General features: G+C 40.4%; 1 protein-coding gene across 5 annotated transcripts in view; it reads right to left on the bottom strand.

The window, feature by feature from the left end:
- The window catches only part of CHD2 (chromodomain helicase DNA binding protein 2), a 124,818-nt gene that overhangs the window by 51,046 nt on the left and 60,943 nt on the right, over positions 1-12,829 (bottom strand). For all 5 annotated transcript variants that reach the window (XR_005796205.1, XM_040493748.1, XM_040493750.1 and 2 more), the window contains 4 exons: positions 10,259-10,447; positions 4,104-4,266; positions 3,164-3,316; positions 922-993 (listed from right to left, as the gene is read on the bottom strand). Coding sequence is in view for 4 of the 5 variants with exons in the window: in XM_040493748.1 (XP_040349682.1) it covers positions 922-993; positions 3,164-3,316; positions 4,104-4,266; positions 10,259-10,447 (577 nt within the window). In the remaining variant the exon portion in view is untranslated. The remainder of the gene's footprint in view (positions 1-921; positions 994-3,163; positions 3,317-4,103; positions 4,267-10,258; positions 10,448-12,829) is intronic.

Below are 12,829 nucleotides of genomic sequence, written 5' to 3'. Positions count from 1 at the left end.
TGAAACTCTAGTTCTACTTCTGGCTGTCTCTGCTGATGCCTTCACCCGCACACGGGGCTACAGTGTCTTCTTCACTAAACCTCTTCTCCCCAGCTTCTCTCAAATCCCACAGCATCTAGGGGCGCCTGGGTGGCGCAGTCGGTTAAGCGTCCGACTTCAGCCAGGTCACGATCTCGCGGTCCATGAGTTCGAGCCCCGCGTCAGGCTCTGGGCTGATGGCTCAGAGCCTGGAGCCTGTTTCTGATTCTGTGTCTCCCTCCCTCTCTGCCCCTCCCCCATTCATGCTCTGTCTCTCTCTGTCCCAAAAATAAATAAACGTTGAAAAAAAAAAAAAATCCCACAGCATCTAACAGTTTGATGTGCACAAACCACAATATTACTATGGTTTCTAACTTTTCCTAAGCACCCCTTCTATATGTGCCTTAAAACCAAAATACTTAAGAATGCAAATCTAAGGTGGACAACACAATTTAAGCCATCTCGTACCAGCAATCCAACAAATATGAGACCTGGCAAATGTATTTTTCAAGCCTCAGTCACCAAAAAAGTTACATATCAGAACCTTCTGATGTAACACACATGTAAAATTAATCCTACAGGCCAGCCGTCCCCAACCCTTGCCTTGCTGCTCTCCCAGGCCCAAAATTTTGCTATCTGGAAGTGACTAGAGAACACTCAATTGATATTAGAACTACTCTGTCAGTAATCCGGACCAGGGGAGATAAACAAGCATGCATATGCTTTTCTGGAATAATAAACAAAATTAAGAGGCATCTTTATACTAGTGATTTCTCATTCCATTCTCAAAGCAGGAGAAATTTACAGCGAACTGTTTCTGAAATGAAATATATTAAGCCAGAAAGGCTTTCCCCTGGACACAGAGCCCAAGCTGCCCAGATAACAAAGCCATGCATGGTATACCTCAGACCCATCTGCATTGAAGTGGTCCAGGGCCTGTTTTCGGATTTCTCCCTTGATGGAACCATCCAGACGCTGTAAAAATAAACCACAAGAAAATCATAAGGTAGGAAGATCAGCTACACTCTGAACAAAACACCAGACTTGCAACCTTTATCATTCTAACAACACCCACTTAGTAAAAATAACCGGAATGCACTGGCAACATGCTGTCAGGGGACTGTGCTTAAGCAGCACATCCTACTTGCCCAAGCTCTCCAGTTACAGACTCAAGGTCAGAAACTTCTGGATTCAAAGGGCTATCTAGGTTGATCCAAGGATCAGAATGGCTGCTGGGGCCTATAAGGAGAAAGATGGCAATACTCAAGCTGTGCTCAGAAGCTGTGTTTGCTTCTACATCTATAGGTACTAAAGAGATCAGGACACTGTACCACTGGTCACCTAATAACTAGCTCATACAGAAAATGGTCCTTCTTAGCTAATGCGACTACAAGGTGCACAGTTATTAAGGGCTACACAAACCAAAAAATTTTGTCTGGAAACATTTTGCCATAACATTAAAAGTGTTAAAATTAAGTTGATCATATATCCCAGCTTTTCCAAAAATTACACTCTGAAATCAGAGCAAAATGTTTAAGCAGCCAAAACGCATATTCAAGAGAGCCTCTGGCATTAACTAGTTCTTTTATTAGAGTATGTGTCAGTTCTAGATCCTAATGTCACCATAGAAAACCGTATGTCAAAAAAATACTTGAGAACTGTCACCTGTCATCTGTACACATAAAGCATTTCTTACTCTTTAAAATCATATTCACGTGTCTTCCCCTCACAATCACCACTTGAGATGAACAAAATATCTCATTTCACAGAAGGCAAAACTGACCCAAAAGATGATGTCAGCTGGCCAGTGATGGGCGAGTGGCCAGGGACATAGTCCATGGAAGGACCTACACCTCCCCAGCTCAGAGCTCTGCTGACCAGACCCAGAGCCACAGAAACACACGTCAGATCACACCTGGCAACCCTCTTTCTCCTTTCTTACTTACCGACTCTGTTCAAAGCCTTAGCCCAAATATATGTTTAAATGGCAGGTTCAGAGCCTATATTTGAAATCAGAGAACCTAAATGCTCTCCTTTAAAATTCCCATTAATAGAAAACAGCAGACATGCCAGACCCAAGTGGACTGCAGTCTAACATTCCCTTCAGAGAACAGAAATGAATTTTTGTTCTACTTGATATCAAATGATGAGCTTGACCTGAAAGCTCGTCAGACACACTGAGAGATAACTGTCTTTATGCAGCATGCTGATTTCTTAAATAATAACCACAGTATTAAACCATATTCTAAGACAGCTGCTGAAAGACCACACAAGATATTATGGATATGACAACACCTTTCAGGGCATTTTGAAAGACAATCTGTTAGTGAGTTTAAAGCTTGGCCTTCTTAAGAAACAATCACTAACTCCAAGTTTCTTCAATACCAGACTAATTACATAGGTTGGTTGGAGAGTCCATCCACTCAAAGTCAAAGAAAGAATATTTTCCAGACAATCTTAAACATCAAAGCACTTAAAGGTTATGCCAAAAGTCAAGATAAACAGCACACACGTCCATAAATGTATCAGAGAGAAGTTTCACACAGTCTAATACCCAAAAAAATACTGTGCTGAGGAAACTCCTCTCCCTCTTATCTGGTTTTTCTCCTTACATTGTAGGAGATAACTGAGTGAAAACAAAACTCCACAGTAACAATCCCACAGAGAAGAGAGGGGCCACCTGCTTCAGGGCCCAGCAAACTTTTCACGTGCGCTGATCCTCTGAGTCCCAGCCTCACAGCCAGGGTCAGCTTCCTCTGGGATGAACACACAGAACTATCACCTCTCTCTTTCTTCCTAGGAACTTGACTTCTGTAATTAGGTCCACACTCCTTCCTCTCCACTATTACCCCAGACATGGGGCCATAGGAAACCATCTGACACATTTCTCTTGCCTGCTTTTCCTCTATTACTCACCTCTTTACTGCCCCCCCGGCCCGCCCCCAAAACAGAATGACCTCACATGACCATTTTCATTACAGGGTAGCTTAAAGGTATGGAAATAAACATAAAGACCCTCCTGGAACCTTAATTTCAATTTGTTTCCAGCTAGGAAACTTGTTTCCTAACTTTAGGATAATTTAACAAGCAAAGCACATAAGCCGGAGAGAGGCAGGCAGGGACTCCAATTCCTGAGGGTCCTTACCTGGAAAGGATAGTGCTTGATAGTCAGGTACTCAGCCAGGATGTCCAACATTCGGACCATCTGGGAGAAGATAAGGACTCTATTCCCCCTTTCTCGAAGTCTTGTCAACAGTTTATCTAATAGAATCAGCTTCCCACTGCTCCTGATCAGGGACTGGAGATTAACAAGACATTCCAATCATCACACACCAACCCATACTTCAAATTTGCCCCTAATCACAAAGAGTTCCTTTATTTTTAATTTTTGTTAACGTTTATTTATTTTTCAGAGACAGAGACAGAGAACAAGCAAGGGAAGGGCAAACAGAGAGGGAGACACAGAATCTGAAGCAGGCTCCAGGCTCTGAGCTGTCAGCACAGAGCCCGATGTGGGACACGAACCCATGAACCATTAGCTCATTACCTGAGCCGAAGTCAGATACTTAACCAACTGAGCCACCCAGGTGCCCTGAAGAGTTCCTATTTTTAAAATCATCTTTAGGGGCACCTGGGTGGCTCAATCAGTTTAGTGTCCAACTCTTGATTTCGGCTCAGGACATGATCTCACTGTTCGTGGGATTGAGCTCCGAGCTGGGCTCCGCACTGACAGTGTGGAGCCGGCTTTCCATCCTCTCTGCCTCTCTGCCTCCCTGTCTCTCTGCCCTGCCCCTCTCACACAAGTTTCGCTCTCTGTCTCTCTCAAAATAAATTTTAAACCCATCTTTAGGCTGAAACCCCATATAGTCTGGCTGACAAGTAATTCCTGAAATGCTCTTCACCTGGTTTATCTGCGACATTATACTTTCCATACTTCTCCTATTTAACTTTCCTCATCTGTTTTTAAAGCTTCTTTTGATGCTCCATGAAGAGTCATCAAAGGAGGAAAGAAAAGACTTTGATAAAAAGCATCTATAGACACTGAAGTGCTTGAGGACTTCATTACAAACAAGGTGGCCACGCACCAGAAGAACCTCCTGCCCATTCTCTCGCTCGCTGTCTTCTGGGGGTTTGATCAGGTAGCAATGGTTGCAGCATTTTTTCAATTCCATCACAATGTTCAGGAAACCAGACGTGCTGCCTCGTGTTCCCTTGGCAAGAGCCTTGTAATTCCTGGTCAGAATCCATCTGCAAATTAAAATAATGACCTTCAATTCAAAGAGAGAATCGGAGGCATCAGATTATAAGAGAGAGCAAAGTTACTGGAAAGATAAAGACCAAAAAGGCCTAGGACCGTTAAAAACTATGGAGGGATATTTCACTTTCCATCTCCTGCTGCCCAACCAGGACCGCTCACAGCTTGAGTCTGGTTCAGAGTGTTAACCACTGGGTAAACATGTTCTACTGGGCATTTCAACCTGACTGAACACAGGAATATTAACAAGAAATAACAGTGAAATATATGTACATATACACACACATGTGAAACAAGGACTGTCACCGAAGCACTCTTTATCACAACATAAAAATGGAAATAAGTTGCCTAGTAGCAGGAGACTAGTTAAATAAAGATTACCAAGAGACAGAAGCTATGTACCCATTTACAAACTGTTGTAGAAGGACATTTTATATGACAAAATGCTCATGGTAACTATCTTTTATATCTAAATTTTAAAAGAGAAAAGGAGAAATATATAGGTATTTATGTATATCCATATATAAGCTTTAACTATACACTATAAAACATTAAAAGTGCTTTTTTTCTGAGTAATGAAACCTCTTTACACTTTTAACAATCCTACTTTTAGAAATCTATCTCAAAGTAGAGTGTTCAAGGATTTTCACTGTAGTACAGTTTGTAAGAGTAAAGTATTTGAGGGTTGTCTGGGTGGCTCAGTTAGTTGGGCATCAGACTGCTAATTTCAGCTCAAGTCATGACCTCACGGTTGTGAGATCAAGCCCCATATGGGGCTTCGCACTGAGCGTGGAGCCTGCTTAATATTCTCTGCCTCCCTCTCCCTTTGCCCCTTCCCCCACTTGCCCTCCCTCTCAAAAATAATAGATTAAAAAAGAAAAAAAGAGTCAAATATTTGAAACAATCCAAATATCCTCCACGAGGGGTGGTTGAATAAACTATGCTACAAATTGACAATGGAATATTATGCAGTTGCAAAAAGAAGAGAGTATCTTTATAAACTACTATGGAGTCTTCTTCAGCACACATCATTGAGTGAAAAAAGGTACAGAAAAATGTATACAGTATGCTGTTTATATAGGAGGAGGGAGACAGCAAAATGGTTAAAATGTATTTGGTTGTATTTTAAAAATTAGAAAATAAAGGAAAGAAAAACATTAAGAATTTTACTTGGTATCACCTAAGGGAAGAAAGGCCTAGAATGAAGGGGACAAGGATAGAAGCTAGACATATTTGAACATGCCAGCTTTTGTAGTTGTGCCCTTGGAACTCTACAAATATTATAAATAGTTATGAAGAAAAATTAAGCAAAGTCATCTTTAAAAAGTAAAACTAAAATGAAATCAAATATTGTATCTAGTTAGGAGCATATCCACAAGACAAAGGATCTCAAGTGCTTTTAAGACTCTTATCCATTTCTAATAGAATATACCTTTAAATTTTATTTATTTTTGAGAGAGCGAGCGAGCGTGCACGGGTGGGGGAGGGGCAGAGAGAGAGGGAGACACAGAATCTGAAGCAGGCTCCAGGCTCTGAGCTGTCAGCACAGAGCCTGATGTGGGACCTGAACTCACGAACCATGAGATCATGACCTGAGCCAAAGTGGGACACTCAACCAACTGAGCCACCCAAGTGCCCCTCCAGTAGAACACAAACAAAATACAAACAAAAAAAACCCTTAACCTGTTTTTGTTATTTACAATGCTGACAATAATCCTTGCATTATAATTATTGTAAAGCTGTGTGTGTAGTATGAATTAGGTTGGTGCAGTTGAGAAGTCAAATTTTTGGTAGGGGTATTAAGACTATTAAGGTCAAATAAAATCTCTATGTTGTCCTGTTTAAGTGAAAAAAAAAAATCATGATATATTTTTCTTCTGTTTAAAAACAAATTTTCTAATTCTGTCCACGGAAAAAGCCTGTGAGTGATGTCCAATGTAGCCACAAATAACAGCTCTAGTAGCCAATTTGTGGTCTCCAAATTCCATTTTCCAACAAAATAGTATGCAGAGCATGCTGGATATATGGCTGACTCTAGTTCTGGGGCAGGAAATGTACAAGATGAACATGAACATTTTTTTATTTCAGAAAGCAAAAAGCTATCAACTACTGCGAGGATTATGTCAAAAGGCCTCAGAACCAACTTGAATAAGCTCCTCCCAGCTAAAAATGGAGCCATTCTAACCATGAGTGTAAAACAATACCTGTCACAGAATGAAGCATAAATTTGCTTATTGAGGAGTTCATAATCATACCAAAACAAATCTCATTGGTCAAAACCTCTGAAGACATGGAGATACCCTATTGGTTCTTTTAAAAATGTCAAATATCCAACATGAATGGACCTCGAGCACACTGTGCTAAGTCAGACAGAGAAAGACAACTACTATATAGTATCACTTATATGTGGAATCTAAAAAGGCCAAACTCATAAAAACACAAAGTAAAATACTGGTTACCTGGAAATGTGGGGATGGGACAGATGTTGTTTAAAAGTACAAACTGCAATGAGTAGTAAATGATCCCTAGAGATCTAATGCATGGCATAGTGAATACAGACAACAATATCATATATTCAGCCACTCTACTACGAGACTAGAACTTAATGACTCCAACCACTAAAAAGAAAGGATCATTAGGTAATGTGATACGGGTGCTAACTACACTACAATGACAATATATTATAGTATATAACTATATCAAAGTAACATGTTATACACCTTCTATTTGTACTTTATATGTCAAACATGTTTCAATTTACTTATTTTTTAATGTTTATTTCTGAGAGAGAGAGTCAGAGAGCGAGCAGAGGGGGGACAGAGAGAGGGGGGGACACAGACTCTGAAGCAGGTTCTAGGCTCTGAGCTGTCAGCACAGAGCCTGACATGGGGCTTGAACTCACAAACCACAAGATCATGACCTGAGCAGAGTTCGGACATTTAACCAAATGAGCCACCCAGGCACCCCAAACATATTTCAATTTAAAAAATTATATTTTGTTGGGGTGCCTGGGTGGCTCAGTCGGTTGAGCATCCAACTCTTGATTTCAGCTTGAAATCCCCAGGATTATGGGATCAAGCCTGGTGTCCAGCTCTGCACTGAGCGTGGTGCCTACTTGGGGGTCTCTCTCTCTCCCTCTCTCTCTCTCCCCCCCCTTTGACCCTCCCCCACTTGTGCTCTAAAATAAAATAAAAAACTTTTTAAAAAATTAGTGTTTTTTAAATATCAAAAATCAAAAAGAATATGCATTTACTTATTCTGTTTTTCCTATATGAACTGTTCCTCAGTTGAAACAGGGAAGTTTCTTTTTGTAGAAGTGTTCCAGCTAATAAACAAAGGAGTACTAAAATTTGAATAGCACCACTTTTAATCCCTAATGAAGTAATGGATCTAGGCAATGCTTACCAAATACTTGCTAATATCACAAGAAGACAATCTCCTATGAAAGAATGTACCTTTGCATTCTATGAAATACTCATTGAATCTGAGTCTAATCAAACATCTACACTTATCCGGAAATGAGAAGGGATCAAATAAAAATATTAAATGATGCCACGGAGCTAGAATCAGAAAAATCCAGGCTGTGAAAAATATCTAGAGAACACAGACTCAGTTTCTTCTCAAAAAATTTACAAGGATGGGGTAAACGGGTTCAAATAAACTAAAGAGACATAACAACCAGTCATAATGTATGGAGCTTACTAAGATCCCAATGCAAACAAGCCATCTGTGTGCATGTGTGTATGTGCCTGTGTACATTATGTATATGACAACCAGGGAAATGTAAACACTAAGTATTATAAAAATAAGGAATGGGGCGCCTGGGTGGCGCAGTCGGTTAAGCATCCGACTTCAGCCAGGTCACGATCTCGCGGTCCATGAGTTCAAGCCCCGCGTCAGGCTCTGGGCTGATGGCTCAGAGCCTGGAGCCTGTTTCCGATTCTGTGTCTCCCTCTCTCTCTGCCCCTCCCCCGTTCATGCTCTGTTTCTCTCTGTCCCCAAAATAAAATAAACGTTGAAAAAAAAAATTAAAAAATAAAAATAAAAATAAAAATAAGGAATTATTGATATTTTAAGTATACTAGTATTGAAGTTATATTTTTATTGAGGTATGATTGACATGTAACACTGCATTAGCTTCAGGTGTACAACATGATTTGATACTTGTATATACTGCAAAATGATCACCACGGTAAGTCTAACATCTATCACCCTACACAGTTACAAAAACCTTTTTCCTCGGTGGTGGGGACTTTTAGGATCTATTCTCTTAAGTTTCAAATATACAATATGGTATTATTAATCATAACTGCCATGCTGCATGTTCCATCCTCATGACTTACTTATTTTATAACCAGAAGTTTATATGTTTTGACCCCCCCCTTCACCCATTCCTCTCACCCCCCATCTCACCCCCTCCCCTGGCAACCACTGTTCTGTTCTCTGTATCTGTAAGTTTGGTTTTGTTGTTGCTGTTGTTTTGTCTCACTTTAGTCCTTATCTTTTAGGTACCTACAGAAACATTTGATAAGTACCTGAACCATGTTTCAAACAATCTAGGGATAGAAATGGGGGTGCAAATGAAGATACAGGTGAACTGAGGCTGGCTATGAGTGGGTAACTGAAACTGGGTTGACTCTGGGTACATGACTACCTCCTATTCTATTTCTGTACATAGCAGAGATTTCCCAGAATAAAAAGATTTTTAAAAGTCAAGGTAGTATTAGGCAAAAGGGTCAGATAGTAATTTTTGACCACTAAAATCCTGTGGTTTTTTTTGGTTTCATTAAAAACAAGCAGGGACTGGGTGCCTCGGTCAGTTAAGTGTCCAACTTTGGCTCAGGACATGATCTCATGGTCTATGAGTTTGAGCTCCACGTCAGGCTCTGTGCTAATAGCTCAGAGCCTGGAGCCTGCTTCAGGTTCTGTTACCCGCCCCCACCACACACACACACACCTCTCTCTGTCAAAAATACAAATATTTTTGGGGCACCTGGGTGGCTCAGTCGGTTAAGCATCCGACTTTGGCTCAGGTTATGATCTCACGTTTCATGGGTTCAAGCCCCACGTTGGGCTCTGTGCTGACAGCTCAAAGCCTGGAGACTGCTTCAGATTCTGTGTCTCCCCTCTCTGCCCCTCCCCTGCTCATGCACGCGCTCTCTGTCTCAAAAATAAATAAACATTAAAAAATTTTTTAAATAAATTAAAAAAAATAAAAAAAATTTTTTAAGTTTTTAATTAAAAAAAAAAAAAAAAGCAAGGCATATTAGAGAGATTACCAAACTTTTAACCTTAGACTATAATTTTCACGGTATGTAGTTATAATTACTCCAGATTTAACTTGAAATAATCAAAACTAAAGCCCATGACGAGCATATTATATACCACCCCCTGTCCCAAATCCAGCATTTTGCCTTAAACTCATCATAACCTAAACCAAGTCCATAACCTGGCCAAGCCACTTGGGGTGCCAGAAAGGAGAGCATCTTCCCCATCAGCACAGAGGGGAGCACTTTCCTTCTAAACCTGCACATCCCCCTGCATCTGCCTCAGTTAGTAAACAAACCTGTTTTAGCCACTTGTCTCTACTCTGTCTTGCTTACTGAGCAACACTTCTAGCAGGAACATGTTCCACCCATCTTCGTACTCCCAGTATTTAGCACAATGCCTGCCACTTTGTAGACTGACTGAATTGAGTAGCAGAGAAGAAATACATGACTGAGCAAAATATACCTGTTTATTGGAAGGGGATTAGCATTAAAATTTAACATATACTTCGGACTACCCACATAATAAAAAGTGCTATGCAAATTCTCACCCAAAGAAAAAAGCAAGAATAAAACTTCCTCTTTCTAACCATGAGTATACTGCTTCTTAAATCTGTGTTGAGGCATCACTGAAAAAAGCAGTCTGTCAACTGTCTATCTTATGGCTTCTCTGTACTGATGTTAATCCCACTGAGGCTTGACCCGGCCCATAGCTTACTTGTAATACTGCTTCTGCAGAGCAGACATCTCCACCCTGAGGATCTGTTCCACTTTGGCAGGAAGGGATTTTTCTACATCCTTTTTGACCCTACGGAGAAGGAAGGGTTCCAACACCTTATGGAGACTCTGATACCCGTTTTCCCTTCCTTTCCCATGGTCCTCTTCAAAATCTTCCCAGAATTCAAACCTGGAAATAAAACAGGACAGTGTTCATTACAGAAGCAACCGAGAAGAAAAAGAAGCATTTTTTCAAGCTAAAATTTCAATTAACTAAATGGAAAAAATAATCTGCAAACAAACAACAAACAAAATAAGACTCTTCCCTATAAAGAAAGACAAATTTTATCAGTCACTAGCTCAGGAATACGAGAGAGGGGAAAACAGTAAGGAAAGAGAAAACCACTGAACCAATCCAATGAGTCTACGGAGAAAACCCACTGAATCAATCCAATGAGTCTACACTGGATAACACTGGGTTTCCAATTCTTAGACTGGATCTAGAGTTCACAGGACACTTCTGTATAACATGCAATGAGTAAGTATACATAAGTTATTGTTATGAAATGTTCTTCAGAAAAACTAATAAGCTATCTTTTAATAAGCTGCAATTTCTTAGGAAACAAATTCAAAGGTAAGAGAATTAGTGGCAATATTACAGCTGTCACCACTCAAAGGTAAAGTCGGTTACATAATTTCCATCAATAATCTTCACTGTTCATAGATTAAAAAATTAGTGGACTTATGATGACAGTAACCAAACTACAGCCCCCAATAAGAACAGTAACACAAGTGACACCAATTTAATAGTATTAGAACTTGAAGACACAAATTTTATTAACAATAAATTCTAAAACTTAGGGGTGTCTGGGTGGCTCAGTCAGTTACATGCCCAACTTTGGCTCTGGTCATGATCTTGCAGTTTGTGAGTTTGAGTCCCACATCGGGCTGTCTGTTCTCAGCTCAGAGTCTGCTTTGGGTCCTCTGTCCCCCCCTCTCTCTCTGCCCCTCTCCCACTCTATCTCTCAAAAATAAATGTTAAAAAAAATTTTTAATGAATTAAAAAACTTGTCACCATAATAATTCTGCCTCAACTCTATAGAGGAAAGTTCCTTGCATTTCAACGTCTTTTAACTTTTTTTCAATGTCCATTTATTTTTGAGAGACAGAGCATGAACAGGGGAGGGGCAGAGAGAGAGAGAGGGAGACACAGAAGCTGAAGCAGGCTCCAGGCTCTGAGCTGTCAACACAGAGCGTGATGCAGGGCTCGAACCCATGAACCGTGAGATCGTGACCTGAGCCAAAGTCGGACGCTCAACTGACTGAGCCACCCATGTGCCCCCTTGCATTTCAATCTTAATTCAATCATCTTTGATTACTAACGGGCCTGTGGCAGAAGTCCAGAATAAGACACGGTGAACAGATTTCTTTCAAAAACAAACCCCAAAAATGAAGGAAATTCATTTCATGAGGATTGAAAGAAGTACACGGTTTTGCCACTAGAAAGCCAATGATGCCCTTGGAGGAGCCAGCGGGGTTCTGTGTGCAAACTAAAGCTCAGTAGGGGAGAGCATGCCATCAACCAAGCCTAGCACTGGAATCTCAGTTAATCGCTGCTGCATGGTCTGCCCTCTGATACCAGGCAGCCCTCCTCTGTTGAGGCCAGTCACGTCCCGGAATAAATAGCTCAACATTTCCTAGAGCTCTGTAAGACTCCAAAGCAACTACTCTCTGGTAAAATGGAAAGTCAGAGAGAAAATGCCAGCACCGCTAGTGTGCACCGGCATCAAGAGAGCCTGCTGCCATTTCTGAACTGATAAACAGCCACGCATTTCACCATGCACTGCGAGGTGGGTCAACACCTGCCTCAGTAACACCTAGGAATGAACAAAACAGCCATCTTCAGGAAGTTCAGGCAAAAAGATCTTTTGGGGTAGAAATCTAAACACATCACTAGAGCTTACAGCCTGATAAACCTAAGTTGTATTTTGTCACACTTCTATGAAAATACTCCAGGAACAAAAATAAATGAGGAATTAAAACCAGGAAGAAGACTAAAATGACAAGGCCAACTGAACTATCTCAATGCTAGGGATGGCACGTCACACACAAAATGTATGAAGCAACTGGACATCAGGAACTATCACTATATCAAGCCATTTTCTGAAGAGCTGGGAGACAAATTTAAGAGAACATTTCAATTTACTTAACATTCATTATCGTTAATTAAAACTGTATTAGTCTAAAAACTTAAATATAAACCTTATTTATAAGTTACTTCCCCTACTGTGCTAGACAACAAATATTTTCACCTACTTAGTGTTTTCTTACTAAAAAGCATAAGAATCCCTTTATGTATACACTGAATGGTTTATGAATGGCCTATGGCTGCTTTCCCTCTAAACAGCAGAGACGAGCAGCTGTAACAGACCATAATGCCTACAAGCTGGAAATGTTTCTTATCAGGTCCCTTTAAGAAAAAGTTTGCTGTTCTCTAAAGCAGAATACTGTCAACTTAAAATACCACATACATAAAAGGTATAGGGTTATAGCAGTAAGTAACTTAACAATA

This window comes from Herpailurus yagouaroundi, unplaced genomic scaffold, assembly GCF_014898765.1.
Source record: "Herpailurus yagouaroundi ecotype Mexico unplaced genomic scaffold, PumYag 185, whole genome shotgun sequence".
Taxonomy (NCBI): domain Eukaryota; kingdom Metazoa; phylum Chordata; class Mammalia; order Carnivora; family Felidae; genus Herpailurus; species Herpailurus yagouaroundi.
Note: the sequence above shows the minus strand (reverse complement) of the source record. Positions and strands in the feature narration are given on the sequence as shown.